The sequence below is a fragment of the Thalassophryne amazonica genome, chromosome 11, assembly GCF_902500255.1.
Source record: "Thalassophryne amazonica chromosome 11, fThaAma1.1, whole genome shotgun sequence".
Lineage (NCBI taxonomy): Eukaryota > Metazoa > Chordata > Actinopteri > Batrachoidiformes > Batrachoididae > Thalassophryne > Thalassophryne amazonica.
The window spans coordinates 47,441,851-47,461,916 of NC_047113.1; the positions used below are offsets into that span (position 1 = coordinate 47,441,851).

The 20,066-nt window shown below is 39.6% G+C and overlaps 1 protein-coding gene across 1 annotated transcript in view; it reads left to right on the plus strand.

Annotated features, from left to right (window-relative positions):
• ctnna1 (catenin (cadherin-associated protein), alpha 1) overlaps positions 1-20,066 on the plus strand; it is a 266,205-nt gene that overhangs the window by 37,836 nt on the left and 208,303 nt on the right. Inside the window, 1 exon segment of the mRNA XM_034181512.1 lies at positions 8,673-8,792. Coding sequence (XP_034037403.1) covers positions 8,673-8,792 — 120 coding nt within the window.

Sequence of the window (20,066 nt, forward strand, 5' to 3'; positions counted from 1 at the left end):
GGCTGTCATTACATCATCAATAAATGCACAAGTTTACATTGATATTTTGGACACTTTTCTTATCCAATCAATTGAAAGGATGTTTGGGGATGATATCATTTTTCAAGATGATAATGCATCTTGCCATAGAGCAAAAACTGTGAAAACATTCCTTGCAAAAAGACACATAGGGTCAATGTCATGGCCTGCAAATAGTCCGGATCTTAATCCAATTGAAAATCTTTGGTGGAAGTTGAAGAAAATGGTCCATGACAAGGCTCCAACCTGCCAAGCTGATCTGGCAACAGCAATCAGAGAAAGTTGGAGCCAAATTGATGAAGAGTACTGTTTGTCACTCATTAAGTCCATGCCTCAGAGACTGCAAGCTGTTATAAAAGCCAGAGGTGGTGCAACAAAATACTAGTGATGTGTTGGAGCGTTCTTTTTTCATGATTCCATAATTTTTTCCTCAGAATTGAGTGATTCCATATTTTTTTCTCTCTGCTTGGTCTAAAAAAGTAACTGTTACTGACTGCCACAGTTTTTTTTCCTGATTTCTTAGTGTTTCTTAAGGCAGAAAGTTGCCATTTGAAATGACTTTAGTTTTGTGTCATGTCTGTGATCTGCTTTTTTTCTACAAAATTAAACAACTGAATGAACATCCTCCGAGGCCGGTGATTCCATAATTTTTGCCAGGGGTTGTATATTCAATTGAATACACCACAAAGACAAGATATTCAATGTTCAAACTGATAAACTTTGTTTTTGTGCAAATATTTGCTCATTTTGAAATGGAAGCCTGCAACACTTTTGTAGTTGCCCATGCCATGGGCACTAACACCCCCATACCATCACAGATGCTGGGTTTTGAACTTTGCGCTGATAAGTCTGGATGGCCTTTTTCCTCTTTTGTCCGGAGGACATGACGTCTATGATTTCCAGAAACAATTTGAAATGTGGACTCGTCAGACCACAGCATACTTCTCCACTTTGCGTCTGTCCATTTCAAATGAGTTTGGGCCCAGAGAAGGTGGCAGCGTTTCTGGATGTTGTTGATGTATGGCTTTTGCTTTGCATGGTAGCGTTTTAACTTGCACTTGTAGATGTAACGACGAACTGTGTTAATTGACAATGGTTTTCTGAAGTGTTCCTGAGCCCATGCAGTAAGATCCTTTACACAATGATGTCTGTTTTTAAAGCAGTGCCGCCTGAGGGATCGAAGGTCACGGGCATTTAATGTTGGTTTTCAGTCTTGCTGCTTACGTGTAGAAAGTTCTCCAGATTCTCTGAATCTTCTGATTATATTATGGACTATAGATGATGGAATCCCTCAATTCCTTGCAATTGAACGTTGAGAAACATTGTTCTTAAACTGTTACCGACTATTTTTTTTTTTCCCCACGCAGTTGTTCACAAAGTGGTGATCTTTGCCACATCTTTGCATGTGAACAGCTGAGCCTTTTGTGGATGCTCCTTTTATACCCAATCTGTTCTTTGAACATTCATCAACTTTCCCAGTCTTTTGTTGACACTGTCCCACCTTTTTTGAAACTTACTGCAGGTATCCATTTCAAAATGAGCAAATATTTGCACCATACAAAAATGTCTATCAGTTTGAACATTAAATATCTTGTCTTTGTCTTGTATTCAATTTAATATAGGTTGAAGAGGATTTTCAAATCATTGTATTCTGTTTGTATTTACATTATACGCAATGTGCCATCTTCATTGGAACTGGGGTTGTATCTTTGCTTAAAGCTAGGGTAAGTAACTCTGTTCAGAAACATTTTTTGTTATATTGGGTGAAATGGTCCATCTATCCTAACTAGGGACGGGTATTGATAAGATTTTATTGATATCGATGCCATTATTGATTCCCTTATCAATATCTCTTGTGAATTTTCTGTGTACTAAAAGTAGGCTTTACAGGTTTTCTATGTCAACATTTTAAATTGGTCACTGGATCCTTGATCTCTGGACATAAATAAAATGTGTAGTTTTTGTCAAAAGCATTTCCTTTCAGACATTTTGGAATGAATGTCACTTCATACCCCTGAGTTAAGGTCAGCCAGCTGCTGCACGTCAGTGCAGGATGTCTCATTTTGGGAGGAAAATAAATGTTTTTTTTTTTGTTTTTTGTTTTTTTGATTGATTGTAGTTTGTTTGTATTACAACATTTGGAAAGAGGTGACATTTGATTTAAATGGCATTTGGCTTTGAAGTTATTAATTCCGACTAGACTCTATCGTTCTAACTTGACTCAGCAGACAGCCACGCAGTGTTTGGAGCTGTGTGAACAGAATGGAGGACTATTCTCGTTTCTTTCTCGCAACAAGACAGGAGTTTCAGTTAGTGACTTTAATCCGCACAAAAGTGACTCACGATTGACATTCAGGGATGAAAGTGATGAAAAACAAAAAAAACTGAAACCCAAAATTATCCCCCAACACCATCCGCATGAAAATTTTTGAATTCTCAAAGCTATGAAATGCAGTCTGGGACTATGACAGACAAACTGCAGTGAGTGCAGCATAAATTTTTGTGAGGGGAAAAAACCCAACTTTCCTTATTCATATTCAATCCAGTAGTTTTCTGCTCTTGCTAGGATGCAGCAGTTTTCTAGCTTGGCAGATAGTTTTGGAGGAAATCACTGAAGTAATTAACAAAATGAAAATAAGGTTTGACCGAAACAAGTTGTCATTAAACTTAAAATAAAACAGGGATGGATGAAGTGGAGGTGTAAGAGTCACTAGGTGTTCACAGGAAAGTTATTTCTGTATGTATTTATTTATTTTCATTGTTAGTTGGTTTTATCTTTTCTGTTTTGTTTCATCAGGTTCTTTTTGTCTTTTTCTCTTAAAATTGTAGCATTATTAGTTATTATTACTATTGTTGTTGTTGCTATTGTTAATATATGAATAAAAATAAATTAAAAAAAATTACAATTTGACTCTTAGGACAATGAATGCTGAGCTATTAATTATTACACAGAAAACAAATGCACACTAACATGCTGAGATGCGAACAAATTAATGCTAACTTAATTTAAAACACACAAAATCTACAAGTTGTCCTTTTGATGTTGTTCCAGCTAAGGTGCTGAAGGAGGCTTTTAATACTGTTGGGGCGGGTCTCCTAACTTTTATCAATGCTTGTCTTAGATCAGGGTCTGTTCCAGCTGCTTTTAAACATGCTGTGGTTCGACCTCTTCTTAAAAAAACCTCACCTGGACTCATCAGTTTTATCCAATTTTAGACCTGTCTCTCATCTGCCATTTCTATCTAAGGTTTTAGAAAAGGTTGTCTTTTTACAGTTACAATCATTTTTAGAAGACAATCTCATCCTTGAAAAATTCCAGTCTGGGTTTAGATCGCGACACAGCACTGAGCCAGCACTTTTAAAAGTTCATAATGATATTACTCTGTCGGTGGATGCAGGGAATCCTGCTGTGCTGGTTCTGTTGGACCTCACAGCAGCCTTTGATACTGTGGATCACACAGTACTTGTTTCCCGGTTGGAACATTTTATTGGCATTCATGGTACTGCACTTGAGTGGTTTAGATCATATTTGGCTGCTGAAAGGAGCTTTTCTGTCATGATTGGGGACCTTTCCTCATCAACTGCTCCCCTGTGCTGTGGAGTGCTGCAGGGATCTGTCCTTGGGCCGATTCTATTTTCTTTGTACATTCTGCCATTGGGGTCAGTTATAACCCAGCACAACTTGTCCTTTCATTGTTATGCAGATGATCTGTAAATCTATCTGCCTGTGAGGACTAATGGGAGTGATGCTTTGTCATCATTATTTAATTGTATTCGTGATGTAAAGCAGTGGCTGTCCCGAAACTTCCTTTACCTGAATGATGGTAAAACTGAGATCATGGTGTTTGAGCGCACTGGCATACCCAATGTGGTAACACCAAATTTTGGTGCTTTGGCTAACTATATAAAACCAGCTGTCAAGAATTTGGGAGTGATATTTGACAGCTGTTTGAGGTTCGATCAACAGATAAATTCTGTTGTCAAAGCTAGTTTTTTCCAACTTAGCCTTTTGGCTAAAATAAAGCACTTTCTCAGTAGACGTGATCTTGAGACGGCCATTCATGCTTTCATCAGCTCCAGACTTGATTATTGTAATGCACTTTATGCGGGCATTAATCAGTCGTCTCTTGCACGTCTCCAGTTGGTACAGAATGCTGCTGCTCGTCTTTTGACAAACACTTTTAGACATGAGCATATTGCGCCCATCCTGTACTCACTCCACTGGCTTCCAGTTCGTTTTAGAATTGATTTTAAAATTTTAATGTTTGTTTTTAAAGCTATTTATGGCCTTGCACCTCCCTACTTGTCTGAAATTTTAACTTTGCGCACCTACAGTAGGACGTTAAGGGCGTCTGGCCAGCTTTACTTAGATGTTCCAAGGTCAAGATATAAACGCTGGGGTGATCATGCTTTCACGGTAGCTGGCCCCAGACTGTGGAATGAGCTACCTCTTGAGTTACGTACTATTCCTGACCTAGCACTTTTTAAATCTAAGTTAAAGACTTATTTATTTAAACTGGCTTTTAACACTTAGTGGGGAGGTGACATGTTCTGTTATTTTTATGTTCTTTTTTTGTGTTGCTTTAAAATTTTATTTTATGTGTTTTATTTTTGTAAATTTGTGTTTTTAATGTTAAGCACTTTGGACACCAGTCGGTGCTGTAAAGCGCTTTATAAATAAATGTTGATTGATTGATTTAAGGGGTCTAGTGCAGGGGTGGCCAAGTTCGGTCCTCGAGAGCCACATTCCTGACACTTAGTTGTCTCCCTGCTCCAACACACCTGAATCCAATGAAAGACTTGTTAGCAGACTTTTAATGACCCGCTGCAGGGTCTGTAATCACTGTAGAGAAATTACCATTTTCCTGACAAACACCCCCCAAAACAATGGCCACTCTGAAGGACCGATAAGGGAATTATTATGCAAAAAGTTATTGATGTCGGTGGATCGAATTATTTCTTAACGATACCCAAAAGGAACCGGTTCCCGATACCCATTCCTAATCCTAACAGTAGTCATTACATTATGTATTCAGAAAAAGGAACGGGAAAAAAAAATTCAGACGTCTGTAGCAGCTGTAGGATCGATAAAACTCCGACCAGTATAAGCCCCATGGTGTGCTCTCAAAAAAAAAAAAAAAAAAAAAAAAAATCGGATGTCTTCATGTCTAGTTCTTCCTGCTCACATCACCACGCTCATTGCCCCCTCTGTCCCTCCCTCCTCTGCTTGTGCACACTCATCTCGTTTCACCAAAGAAGTTCACTTCGGTACAATGGCAGAGGGAATAAAGCTGAAACGACCACTTCCACTGTTGCGTTTAACTGCTCACCCCGATAAACATCTCCAGTCCACTCGCGGACTATTGATTTGCGCTCGCACATGTGAACAGTTAAAAGAAAAAAACTGGCTGGCTGCAGGCACTTCCTCGCTCTCCCCTCAAACTCTCTCATAATTGTGTTAAAGGACAAAAAAGGGCACAAGTCCTGCTCACAGACTGATTGCCAGAGACAGGACATGTCCACATCAAGTATAACACCAGACATCTCCACATTTACTCATGGACGGTTTGTTCGCAAATGCGGCTCGCGGTGAAAGGAAGAAAGAAACTGTAACAGAAAACGGAGCGCAGATCTGCACAAGAACAAATACAAACTAGAATAGAAATCAGAGTGCACAGTCTGGCTGCAGCCAGACTGCTTGCAGATCCTCCTCTCCATTCTCATCTCCTCTCTGCTCCCCTGCTGTGCGCACCTGACGCAGACATTCCTGCGTCGTCATGACGCCACATGAAGCAACTTGAAACAGGCCCAGTGTGACGCTGCATATATAAAATAAGTATTTCGTGTCGGATTAATAATTTTCTCTGCAAATTGGCCATTGAAAACGGCTGTAATCATTTCCTGAATCATCCTGAAGACTGCTCCAGCTTCAGCCGTTCGCACTCGCGCGCGCCAGACAAGCTGCAGGAAGCATTTTGAGCAGTCTTAAAAGGTAATTGTCATGTTAACATTGTCGTGGCTTGGTAAAACAGTTGTGTGTTCTTTTCTTCTTGTGTGCAGCTGTTAAAGTGTGTTTTTGATAGATTTAGCATCTTGTTATACTTATTCTGATGAGCTGCACTCTGATGCGATCCACTGACATCACCACTCGCTCTGTTCACTTCTTTTCTCCACTTGACGAGCTGCACATCATGTTGGCAATTAGATCGCACCATGTAGCATGACATTTATGCATGAAAGATTTTTTTTTGAACACTTCAAAATTCTCTGTGCGCAATAGCACGCGCCGGTGCCCCTCTCAGTCCTGCCTGCACCCGTTAAAGATGAGTTTACTCTCCAGCACGACACAGGTCGTGTTAGTGTGTGATTCAAAGGCATGCTCGTGTTAGGGGGCCTTTACAGGTTAACGAGACATGAGGTAGTTTGGTCGATGCTGAAATGGCTAAGTCGGCTCTCCTCTGCCTTGCTGAGTCCCACAGTGAGATGCGCGTTCAAGTTTGTGGGGGCGTGCTTTCGATGGAGCACTGATGGGGTGGGGTTGGGCTGTGGGCTGTGGAACCTCGACGGGGTGCTACCTTCAAATCTTCCTAGCTCTCTTGCTACCTCTCCAGGACCACCAACTCTAGCTTTAACTATATGTGTGGTTTTTGTTTATTTGTATTTTACATGTAATATAATGTCTTCTTTCATCTTTTATGTTAAGTACTTTATAATTTTTTCTACTTAAAGTGTACATAATGAATGTATTTAATTTTTACTTTTTTATTTTTGCTTGTATTATGTTTTAAGTTTACATCATGAAGCTCAAATAAAACATACAGCAAAAAATGCACACTAGTGCATTTAATTTTTTCATTTCCATCTACAGATGGTGGCTGTTCACAAAGTATAATGAAATTGAGCATCTTATCTGCTGCCTGTCGTGTCTGTAGCTAGCATGAACTCCTGCTATTCTTATGTGAAACCTCTGCAGTTGCTCTTGTAGGACACAACCATCCTTCCATCCCTCGAAACGGTGGCTTCACACACATTAGAAGTAGTTGAACTGCTTTTCAGTGTTTCCAGACCTAAATATTTCCATAGAAATAACATTGTAGTAAAACCAACAGCTAATGTTACTTACAATCCACAGCTTGCACCGCAGCAGCATATTCAGTGAAGTTGCTGTAAGTTAATGGTTAGATGTGGAATAAATCTTGGTCACTGATGTGTCATGTTATGTTACAGCTGGTTCATGGTCCAGCAAAAACAATGGATTAGAATTAGGGGTGTCACGGTTTGGTTTGTATTATCTCGATGCCATGGTTCGGTACAAATTTGGTGCAGTATCTTTATTCTGAGCGGCAGAGCGTTGCTGTCAGACCCATTAGCACTTTGAGACAAAATATAAATGTAAACTTTCATTTTCCATAATCGATTCCATTTCTTGTCATTCCCGATGAATTTACTGTGCAGCATGTTTTGTTTATGTCACGTAGTGTGGAGCCAGACTCCCTTCAATATTTTGTCCATTTTAAGTTTGTTTTACTTTTGTGTACATGATGCCATCTCATAAAACCTCACTTTGTACAGGTTTGAAATCACTGTATGCAGTATTGCAATTCGGCTGGGCTCTCATCCCTGAAATTTTACACTAATTTATATAAAATATCAATCTATAAATTGGTAGTGTTTTCTGTTTAAACTCAAATGCACACTGATCTCATCCAGGGACAGTGATTCAACACGAATGCATATCAGTACACTTTCATTTTTAGGTTTATGTTTCGCAAGAAAAAGGTAAATTAACCAGTTCCATTTATGGCCCCAAAGTTTCTGATTAGAATAATCCGTTCACTCGCGTTAACTGCCCGGCTCGCTGTTTCCGCTTTTAGCCTTGGAGACAGACAGCTGACTCAGGGGTGTGGTCACACCTCCTGCACAGGGCATGGAACTTGAATGACACATGGTCTGTGGAAATGAGGTGAAATGTCAGTGACTTCGGGAATTAGAATATGTATTGATAAGTGGATGGGCCCTGGCCATCCGATATCTAATGAGTGAATGACGTCAGTATCAGTCTCAGTACTGATATAGGTTTGAATCAGGCCCATCTCTTCTCTAACCATCTCATCTGTGGCTGGCTCTTTTGCGTCTTTGATTTTGCAAAGGAAAACCAACCTCAGTTTTGCTCAGTCTTTTGAAGTTACAGCTGGCAAATGTTGGTTGAAATAGCCGTTTGGCTTCAGTTTGAAAATATTTTGTGAAGTCATCTTAGGATGTGTGTGGGAAGCTTTAAGTTTAGGTTCAGGCAGCTCACTAACCTGACACACTGAAACTAAGGCTAGCCTTCCATCACAGCAGGTGCATTCATTATTGGTCACATCTGGCCATTAATAGACACACACAAATAAAACAAATAAGTCACCTTTGCACAGCCTAGTTTATGTTCGGAAATTTTCAGGCCCTACTTTGATGTAGAGTTGTTGGGGAAGTGGTGCACTCAGCTGTACCTGAAATCTAATGATTACAAAAGGAGTCAAATTGACATTTTCTGGGTTAACAATGATTTGTAGTTTATTTTCACACTGGTACTTTATTGGCTAATATGCAGCTAACAGAATATTGTTATTTAAATAAAGCATTGTGCCTCCTTTTTGGAATACCTATTTTAGGTTGAGGAGAACCTGGTCAAGGTGCGTAATGCTGGAACTGAGCAGGACCTGGGAATCCAATATAAGGCTTTGAAACCAGAGGTGGACAAGCTGAATATCATGGCAGCCAAGAGACAGCAGGTAATTTACAATTACTGGTAGCTTCAAAAGAAATGCAAGGTCTGTAACTGAGTAGTTTTGTGAATTTCCTTGGATGGGTGCATTATTGGGTGTGAGACAAACCAGAAGGCCACTGGTTGGGGACTGAAAAGTCTAGGCCACCAAAAACGAACTCTATCACATTGATAAACCACATGTGAATCAAAATAAATTTTACGGGGGACCTGTTCTCCATATCCAGATTACCGTTTATGTGCCGCAGACTAACCCTTGATGCTTTCCTCTCTCTTGGTCTCGCCTTGCTACTTTCCATCCCTTGTCCTCTAATACTATTGCTCATTGCTAGGAGTTGAAAGATGTCCACCACAAGGACCAAATGGCTGCCGCCCGTGGAGTCCTACAGAGGAATATCCCCATGCTGTACACAGCGTCCCGTGCTTGCCTGCAGCACCCTGATGTGGCAGCTTACAAGGCTAACCGTGACCTGATCTACAAGCAGTTGCAGCATGCAGTTTCCGGCATCTTCCAATGCAGCCCAAGCCACAGCAACTGAAGACTCAGCACTGAGTCAGCCAGCCGGCGGTGGAGAGCTTGCATATGCTCTCAACAACTTTGATGTAAGTCAAATGAGTAGTTTACGAATGATAGCCTCGCATACCTATTACTTTATCATTTATCCAGGTATATGCCAGATTTTGTCAAATATGGTTATGCACCATTAAGTCTGTCTCATGAAATGCACAAACTTGTGTGTGTATATATATGTATATATGTATGTGTATATGTGTGTGTATGTATATATGTATGTATATGTATATATGTGTGTGTGTGTGTTTGCAAAGGTTGTACTTGGCTTTGAGTTTCATTTGAATAGACTAAAATGGTCAAAAACTGTGAAGGGCTTTTGGGTAGAGGTAGAATCAGGACATACTATGTGGACAAACTGGGACATGACTTGAGGGTATGTTGAATGTGTTCCTGAGTCACTAGTATTTCATTCCTTGATTTGCATCTTTGCTTCAGTTGAAAGAGAGCTGCACATCTCTTGTCACAAAATGTAGGCTGTTTTTGTCTGAGGAATAGCATTGATATACATGTACTTGTGGTCAATTTTTGGTGGAAACATGCCTTTTCACTTCGATAGGTTAATTGGTTCTTCACAGTATCAATCAATCAATCAACTTTTTTCTTTGTATAGCGCCAAATCACAACAAACAGTTGCCCCAAGGCGCTCCACATTGCAAGGCAAGGCCATACAATAATTATGAAACACAGTCTACGTCTAAAGCAACATACCAAGGGATGGTCCAGGGTCACCCGATCCAGCCCTACTATAAGCCTTAGCGAAAAGGAAAGTTTTAAGCCTAATCTTAAAGTAGACAGGGTATCTGTCTCCCTGATCTGAATTGGGAGCTGGTTCCACAGGAGAGGAGCCTGAAGGCTCTGCCTCCCATTCTACTCTTACAAACCCTAGGAACTACAAGTAAGCCCGCAGTCTGAGAGCGAAGCGCTCTAATGGGGTAATATGGTACTACGAGGTCCCTAAGATAAGATGGGACCTGATTATTCAAAACCTTATAAGTAAGAAGAAGAATTTTAAATTCTATTCTAGCATTAACAGGAAGCCAATGAAGGGAGGCCAACACGGGTGAGATATGCTCTCTCCTGCTAGTCCCCGTCAGTACTCTAGCTGCAGCATTCTGAACCAACTGAAGGCTTTTTAGGGAACTTTTAGGACAACCTGATAATAATGAATTACAATAGTCCAGCCTAGAGGAAATAAATGCATGAATTAGTTTTTCAGCATCACTCTGAGACAAGACCTTTCTGATTTTAGAGATATTGCGTAAATGCAAAAAGGCAGTCCTACATATTTGTTTAATATGCGCTTGAATGACATATCCTGATCAAAAATAACTCCAAGATTTCTCACAGTATTACTAGAGATCAGGGAAATGCCATCCAGAGTAACGATTCTGGTTAGACACCATGCTTCTAAGATTTGTGGGGCCAAGTACAATAACTTCAGTTTTATCTGAGTTTAAAAGCAGGAAATTAGAGGTCATCCATGTCTTTATGTCTGTAAGACAATCCTGCAGTTTAGCTAATTGGTGCGTATCCTCTGGCTTCATGGATAGATAAAGCTGGGTATCATCTGCGTACAATGAAAATTTAAGCAATACCGTCTAATAATACTGCCCAAGGGAAGCATGTATAAAGTGAATAAAATTGGTCCTAGCACAGAACCTTGTGGAACTCCATAATTAACTTTAGTCTGTGAAGAAGATTCCCCATTTACATGAACAAACTGTAATCTATTAGACAAATATGATTCAAACCACCGCAGCGCAATGCCTTTAATACCTATGACATGCTCTAATCTCTGTAATAAAATTTTATGGTCACAGTATCAAAAGCAGCACTGAGGTCCAACAGAACAAGCACAGAGATAAGTCCACTGTCCGAAGCCATAGAAGATCATTTGTAACCTTCACTAATGCTGTTTCTGTACTATGATGAATTCTAAAACCTGACTGAAACTCTTCAAATAGACCATTCCTCTGCAGGTGATCAGTTAGCTGTTTACAACTACCCTCTCAAGAATCTTGAGAGAAAAGGAAGGTTGGAGATTGGCCTATAATTAGCTAAGATAGCTGGGTCAAGTGATGGCTTTTTAAGTAATGGTTTAATTACTGCCACCTTAAAGGCCTGTGGTACATAACCAACTAACAAAGTAGATTGATCATATTTAAGATTGAAGCATAATAATGGTAGGACTTCCTTGAGCAGCCTGGCAGGAATGGGGCCTAATACGCATGTTGATGGTTTGGATGAAGTAACTAATGAAAATAACTCAGACAGAACAATCGGAGAGAAAGAGTCTAACCAATACCGGCATCACTGAAAGCAGCCAAAGATAACGATACATCTTTGGGATGGTTATGAGTAATTTTTTCCTCTAATAGTCAAAATTTTGTTAGCAAAGAAGTCATGAAGTCAATACTAGTTAAAGTTAATGGAATACTCAGCTCAATAGAGCTCTGACTCTTTGTCAGCCTGGCTACAGTGCTGAAAAGAAACCTGGGGTTGTTCTTATTTCTTCAATTAGTGATGAGTAGAAAGATGTCCTAGCTTCACGAAGGGCTTTCTTATAGAGCAACAACTCTTTTCCAGGCTAAGTGAAGATCTTCTAAATTAGTGAGACGCCATTTCCTCTCCAACTTACGGGTTATCTGCTTTAAGCTACGAGTTTGTGAGTTATACCACGGAGGTCAGACACTTCTGATTTAAAGCTCTCTTTTTCAGAGGAGCTACAGCATCCAAGTTGTCTCAATAAGGATGTAAAACTATTGACAAGATACTCTAACTCCCTTACAGAGTTTAGGTAGCTACTCTGCTCTGTGTTGGTATATGACATTAGAGAACATAAGAAGGAATCATATCCTTAAACCTAGTTACAGCGCTTTCTGAAAGACTTCTAGTGTAATGAAACTTATTCCCCACTGCAGGGTAGTCCATCAGGGTAAATGTAAATGTTATTAAAAAATGATCAGACAAAAGGGAGTTTTCAGGGAATACTGTTAAGTCTTCTATTTCCATACCATAAGTCAGAACAAGATCTAAAATATGATTAAAGTGGTGGGTGGACTCATTTGGTATGTATGGATAATATGGATATCACATTATCACTCAGTAATGTTGGCTGTGTGCTTATATGGTAGGTTGAAATTGGAAGATGAAATTGAATTAAAAGTTTATGATAACTATGATGATTTTAGTCTCTCAGTGGTAGCCATAATTTGATATTATGGTTACATATGTTCAAACCGTTTAACAGTCTTCATGAATATCATGGAGTTTAATGTTCTGAGTTAATGCATAATTTGGTTTACAGCTAAAGAAAATCATTCCAGATCCTACTTCCATGTCATATTCTGTTATTTCAACATTATCATTGACAGTTCAAATAAAAGGTTAAACCAGGGCTGTGAAAACTCCACGGATCCAGGGGATTCTGCGGATTTCATCATGGGGTGGGGTGGGGTGGGGTGTTAGTGTTGTACTCTTTAATCGTGAACATCACTGAGTTTTTAAAATGCTTATCGCAAAGCGTTCTCTTTTTTTTTAACGACACTCGTGTAAGTTTTATAAGTCCGCGGACACTGATCTGGTGTTACAGCTACACATCGGTTTCCCTCAGATCCGCGGAGTTTCACAGAGGAAAAATGTCACTCAAAGCGTAGCTGTTACGACAGTTGTCGTAAGCAGGTTTGGTTGGTTGCTGCCGCAGCGCGTGTGGCTCCTGTGCGTCGCCTAAGCTAACTTTGCATGTTGACATCCCAAACTTTTAGAGCTTTCAAGTTTTTCAAAGAAGATTTGGCAGAATGTCTGTGTCACGGACCAACGTCGCACAGAGAGAAGATGGCAAGAAAGATGGTTTGAAAAAGTCTTATAAGGACAAGAATCTGTGGAATCGTCGCTGGCTTCATCAACACACCTGAAAAATAAAGAAACAGGAAACGTGAACTGTGCCCCCTCAGGAAAACACGGTAAGAATTTTCATCTCCCTGGAAAAATAGAAAGAAAAAAGATTGTGACTTTTTCACTAATCTAGACTTTCTTTCATTGTAAAAGACGTGTGGCTTTGAATGGATTTAGGCTGCATGAATTTACACAAGAATATGTGACTTTTTACTATAAGGTATGTTATTGATATTTTACCATGATTTTCCAAATATTCTACAAGCTTTAGCTGTGGTTTTTGCTGTAACAGTCTTTTCAGTCTTCATAAATGTCAGGTAGTTTAATTGTTCTGAGTTGATGCATAATTTGGTTTACGATTAAAAAGGAAATCATTCCAGGTCCTACTTCCACGTCATATTCTGTTATTTCAGCATCATCATTGACAGGTCAAATAAAAGGTTGAATATAGGATCATTTAAATATCCACTAATTTTGAGATTTGTTCTTCCAGGAGATGCTAAAAAAGTATCATTAGATAAAAACTACAACCCCTGGCAAAAATTATGGAATCACCGGCCTCGGAGGATGTTCATTCAGTTGTTTAATTTTGTTGAAAAAAAGCAGATCACAGACATGACACAAAACTAAAGTCATTTCAAATGGCAACTTTCTGGCTTTAAGAAACACTATAAGAAATCAGGAAAAAAAATTGTGGCAGTCAGTAACGGTTACTTTTTTAGACCAAGCAGAGGGGAAAAAAATATGGAATCACTCAATTCTGAGGAAAAAATTATGGAATCATGAAAAACAAAAGAACGCTCCAACACATCACTAGTATTTTGTTGCACCACCTCTGGCTAATATAACAGATTGCAGTCTCTGAGGCATGTACTTAATGAGTGACAAACAGTACTCTTCATCAATCTGGCTCCAAGTTTCTCTGATTGCTGTTGCCAGATCAGCTTTGCAGGTTGGAGCCTTGTCATGGACCATTTTCTTCAACTTCCACCAAAGATTTTCAATTGGATTAAGATCCGGACTATTTGCAGGCCATGACGTTGACCCTATGTGTCTTTTTGCAAGGAATGTTTTCACAGATTTTGCTCTATGGCAAGATGCATTATCATCTTGAAAAATGATTTCATCATCCCCAGACATCCTTTCAAATGATGGGATAAGAAAAGTGTCCAAAATATCAACGTAAACTTGTGCATTTATTGATGATGTAATGACAGCCATCTCCCCAGTGCCTTTACTTGACATGCAGCCCCATATCATCAATGACTGTGGAAATTTACATGTTCTCTTCAGGCAGTCATCTTTATAAATCTCATTGGAACAGCACCAAACAAAAGTTCCAGCATCATCATCTTGCCAATGCAGATTCGAGATTCATCACTGAATATGACTTTCATCCAGTCATCCACAGTCCACGATTGCTTTTCCTTAGCCCATTGTAACCCTTGTTTTTTTCTCTTTAGGCGTTAATGATGGCTTTCGTTTAGCTTTTCTGTATGTAAATCCCATTCCTTTAGGAGGTTTCTTACAGTTCGGTCACAGACGTTGACTCCAGTTTCCTCCCATTTGTTTCTCATTTTTTGTTGTGCATTTCGATTTTTGAGACATATTGCTTTAAGTTTTCTGTCTTGACGCTTTGATGTCTTCCTTGGTCTACCAGTATGTTGCCTTTAACAACCTTCCCATGTTTGTATTTGGTCCAGAGTTTAGCACACAGCTGACTGTGAACAACCAACATCTTTTGCAACATTGCGTGATGATTTATGCTCTTTTAAGAGTTTGCTAATCCTCTACTTTGTTTCAATTGAATCTCTCATGTTGGAGCCAGATTCATGTCAGTCCACTTGGTGCAACAGCTCTCCAAGGTGTGATGACTCCTTTTTAGATGCAGACTAACGAGCAGATCTGATTTGATGCAGGTGTTAGTTTTGGGGCTGAAAATTTACAGGGTGATTCCATAATTTATTCCTCAGAATTGAGTGATTCCATATTTTTTTTTCCCTCTGCTTGGTCTAAAAAAGTAACCGTTACTCACTGCCACAATTATTCTTCCTGATTTCTTATAGTGTTTCTTAAAGCCAGAAAGTTGCCATTTGAAATGACTTTAGTTTTGTGTCATGTCTGTGATCTGCTTTTTTTCTACAAAATTAAACAACTGAATGAACATCCTCTGAGGCCGGTGATTCCATAATTTTTTGCCAGGGGTTGTAGTCAACAACTCCCCTGCAAATTTTCCTCAGATTTCACAATTTTCATTTCATAGAATGTCTTTCACACTGAACACTTGGCGGATGAACTGCCTGCTTTAGATGTTGGTACATAGACTACAAGGTTCTCATGATGAGCATTGCAGCCCGTCTTTTGACTAAAACAAAGAAGCATGAGCACATCACCTCTGTGCTCTGCACCTTACACTGGCTCCCTGTCGGCTTTCATGTAAATATAAAGTTTTGGCTGATTGTTTTAAGTGTCTGCACTGTATAGGCTCAATGTATCTGAGTGAGCTCTTGCAGCCGTTACACTCCACATCTGAGGTCAGCTGACCAGCTTCTCCTGGCTGTTCCTAAAGCTGGGCTTAAATCCAGACGTGATAGAGCCTTTTCTGTGGCAGCACCACAACTCTGGAATGATCTTCCGCTGACTGTCAGGTCCTCAGTGTCTGTGGGACAGTTTAAGTCCAGACTGAAAACCCATCTTCTCCCTGGCTTTTAACACTGGCTAAGTGGTACAGTATTGTTCAGAATAATAGTAGTGCTATGTGACTAAAAAGATTAATCCAGGTTTGAGTATATTTCTTATGTTACATGGGAAACAAGGTACCAGTAGATTCAGTAGATTCTCACAAATCCAACAAGACCAAGCATTCATGATATGCACACGCTTAAGGCTATGAAATTGGGCTATTAGTAAAAAAAAAAAAAAAAGTAGAAAAGGGGGTGTTTACAATAATAGTAGTGTGGCATTCAATCAGTGAGTTTGTCAATTTTGTGGAAAAAAAACAGGTGTGAATCAGGTGTCCCCTATTTAAGGATGAAGCCAGCACCTGTTGAACATGCTTTTCTCTTTGAAAGCCTGAGGAAAATGGGACGTTCAAGACATTATTCACACCTGGCAACACAACAATGAATGGTCAACCAGTTGGAATTGTGAAAACTTATAAATACCTTGGGACTATTATTGATGACTCGCTGAATTTTGAGGCAAACTGTGAGGTGGTGTATAGGAAGGACATCAGCGCTTGTTCTGTCTCAGGAAACTGTCGTATTTTCACATTGACGAACCATGTTAACACTATTTTATCGTGCTTTATTGAATCTGTTTTAGCTTTTTCTTGGTGGCCATGGTTTGGCAGTTTGACATTGAAGGATAGGAACAGGACTGAGTCAGATCATTAAATGGTCCAGTCGGTGATTGGTGAATCGCCAGCTGAGTTTAGAGTCCCTGTACACTAAACAATTACAGCGGATAACCAACTGCATTATAGTTGATGACTCCCACCCCCTGGCTAATGAATTTCAGCTTTTACCTTCTGGCCGTAGGTTTAGAGTCCCAAGGTGTAGAACAAACGCTACAGGAGTAGTTTTGTCCCAGCAGCAATTGTGCAACTGAACAAATCTTAGTAGGTTTGCATATGGTTATATTTAGATATTTATATACTTATTTATTATTTGCCCTTTGCACACTAGTTTTAAGCTGACCATCTTTTTAGTGGTTTTAAGGTTGTGAGTCCTTGGTGGTGTTTAACTTGTTTTGTGTATGTTCTTTGTTAGTATTTTAGTGGTTTTTTTATTTATTTTTTTATTGTTGTTGTTGTGTTGACTAACATGGACGCCTTGTTCTGTTTGCTGCAAGCCAAATCTACCTACAGGTACAATAAAGTTACCTAACCTGAACCTTATTCAGAAGAACAGCGTAGTTTGATTAAAAAGTGTGATTGGAGAGGGGGAAGCACACGCAGGTGCAAAAACTATAGGCGTTCATCTGCAGTTATCTCCAATGCTTAAAATGGACAAAAAAATCAGACGCGTGGAAGAAAACGGAAAACAACCATCAAAATGGATAGAAGAATAACCAGAATGGCAAAGGCTCACCCATTGATCAGTTCCAGGATGATCAAAGACAGCCTGGAGTTACCTGTAAGTGCTGTGACAGTTAGAAGACCCCTGTGTGAAGCTAATTTATTTGCAAGAATCCCCCTCAAAGTCCCTCTGTTAAATAAAAGACGTGCAGAAGAGGTTACAATTTGCCAAACTGGCCTAAAGAGAAATGGAGGACTATTTTGTGGACTGATGAGAGTAAACTGTTCTTTTTGAGTCCAAGGGCCGCAGGACAGTTTGTGAGACGACCCCAAACTGTGAATTCAAGCCACAGTTCACAGTGAAGACAGTGAAGCATGGTGGTGCAAGCATCATGATATGGGCATGTTTCTCCTACTATGATGTTGGGCCTATATATCCCATACCAGGTATCATGGATCAGTTTGGATATGTCAGAATACTTGAAGAGATCATGTTGCCTTATGCTGAAGAGGACATGCCCTTGAAATGGGTGTTTCAACAAATTGTGAAATGCTCAAAGAACACCTGTTTGGAACATTCCACAGGTGAACAGGTTAATGGAAACAGATGAGTGTCATGATTGGGTATAAAAGGAGTATCCTCAAAAGGCTCAGCCGTTCACAAGCAAAGATGGGGCGAAGATCACCACTTTGTGAACAACTGCGTGAAAAAATAGTCCAACAGTTTAAGACCAATGTGAATCTGGAGAACTTTCTACACGTAAGCGGCAATGCGAAAACCAACATTTAATGCCTGTGACCTTCGATCCCTCAGGCCGGCACTGCATTAAAACTGACATTGTGTAAAGGATCTTACCGCGTGGGCTCAGAAACACATCAGAAACCCATTTTCAGTTAACAGTTTGTTGCTACATCTACAATTGCCAGTTAAAACTCTACCATGCAATGCAAAAGCCCATACACCAACATCCAGAAACGCCACCACCTTCTCTGGACCTGAGCTCATTTGAAATGGACAGATGCAAAGTGGTAAAGTATGCTGTGATCTGGTGAGTCCACATTTCAAATTGTTTTTGGAAATCATGGACATCGTGTCCTCCGGACAAAAGAGGAAAAGACCACAAATATTGTTACCAGCGCATAGTTCAAAAGCCAGCATCTGTGAGTGGTATGAGGGTGTGTTAGTGCCCAGGCATGGGCGACTTACACATCTGTGATGACACCATCAATGTTGAAAGGTACATCCAGGTTTTGGAGCAACACATGCTGCCATCCAACAATGTTTTTTTTCCAGGGACGTCCCTGATTATTTCAGCAAGACCAATGCCAAGCCACATTCTGCACGTGTTACAAGAAGCCTGGCTTCGTAGTAAGAGTGCGGGTACTAGACTGCCCTGCCTGTAGTCCAGACCTGTCACCCACTGAAAATGTGTGGGCGCGTTATGAAGCGCAAAATACGCCAACGGAGACGCCGGATTGTTGAACAACTGTAGTTGTACATGAAGCAAGAATGAGAAAGAATTCCACCTACAAAGCTTCAACAATTAGTGTCCTCAGTTCCCAAACGCTTATCGAGTGTTGTCAGAAGGAAAGGTGATGTAACACAGTGGTAAACATATCACTGTCCCAGCTTTCTAAAAATGTGTTGCAGCCATCTATTTCAAAATGAGCAAATATTTGCACAAAACAATAAAGTTTATCAGTTTGAACACTAATATCTTGTCTTTGTGGTGTATTAATTGAATATAGGTTGAAGAGGATTTGCAATCATTGTATTCTGTTTTTATTTACATTTTACACAATGTTCCAACTTCATTGGAATTGGGGTTGTACATCTTCACTCCCCTTTTGAACTTTGCAGTTTAAAAAGTTTTTTTTTGGCAAAATAATTAGTGGGCATAGTATTGAAACTCTCAATATATCACTATTGACAAATGTTACTCTTGTCTGTTTTATCTTCCTGGGCTGTGAGAAAAACTCGGAATTTCCTGTTGTAGTTGAATTCCTCAGGCCAGCGTGGAACGTCAGGCCAGGTGCTCTTCTTGCAGCCTTTTAATAAAAGTGGGACTCAAAAGTAAAGGTAGCTACAGTTAATGAAAATTAAAGGTGAATTTGGAACACAGTGATACTTTAATTTTTATAAGTTCAGTTGGTTAAATGTTTGTCTCATATGTCTACAACTTTAGTCATACCTTCATGCATTCTGCACTTATCCAGAGGACTGTACTATGACATGAGGTTCTTGGGTTAGCAACACATTTTAAGCTTTAAGCCATGATTTTCAGGGCTATAAAAGTGATCATCATGGTAACTTGTGAAGCCCTGAATTTCTTTTCCATCTAGCAGATGCTCAAAGCACTTTCTGGAGTGGTGTGCTGCAAATTTATTCTGGTCCAGAACAGATTTCTGTTTAGTTTCATCTTAAATTGGTGGCCGTTGGAACAATGATTCCACAGGTATTTTTAAATCCGTTACTGTTTTGATGCCATGTTGTAAATTGGTAACGGGGCAATGGTTACTTTTGATAAGGGATCCATAATGTGAATTTCACTTCATTGTAGTATCACCTGCTATCAGGTATTAATTTAAGAGCTCTAAATGTGGGGTAGCATTGAGTGGTAGAATACATTGAGCAGTGTTTTTTTTTTGTTTTTTGTTTTTTTGCAAACATTCCTCTCTTGCTATATTTGCAATAGCAGTGTTTCCTTTTAGCTGTAGTGATGTCTTTACATTCCTCATAGCTCTGCATAATAATAATGACATGTTCATCGTGGCTAAAATCCACAGCACGTAAC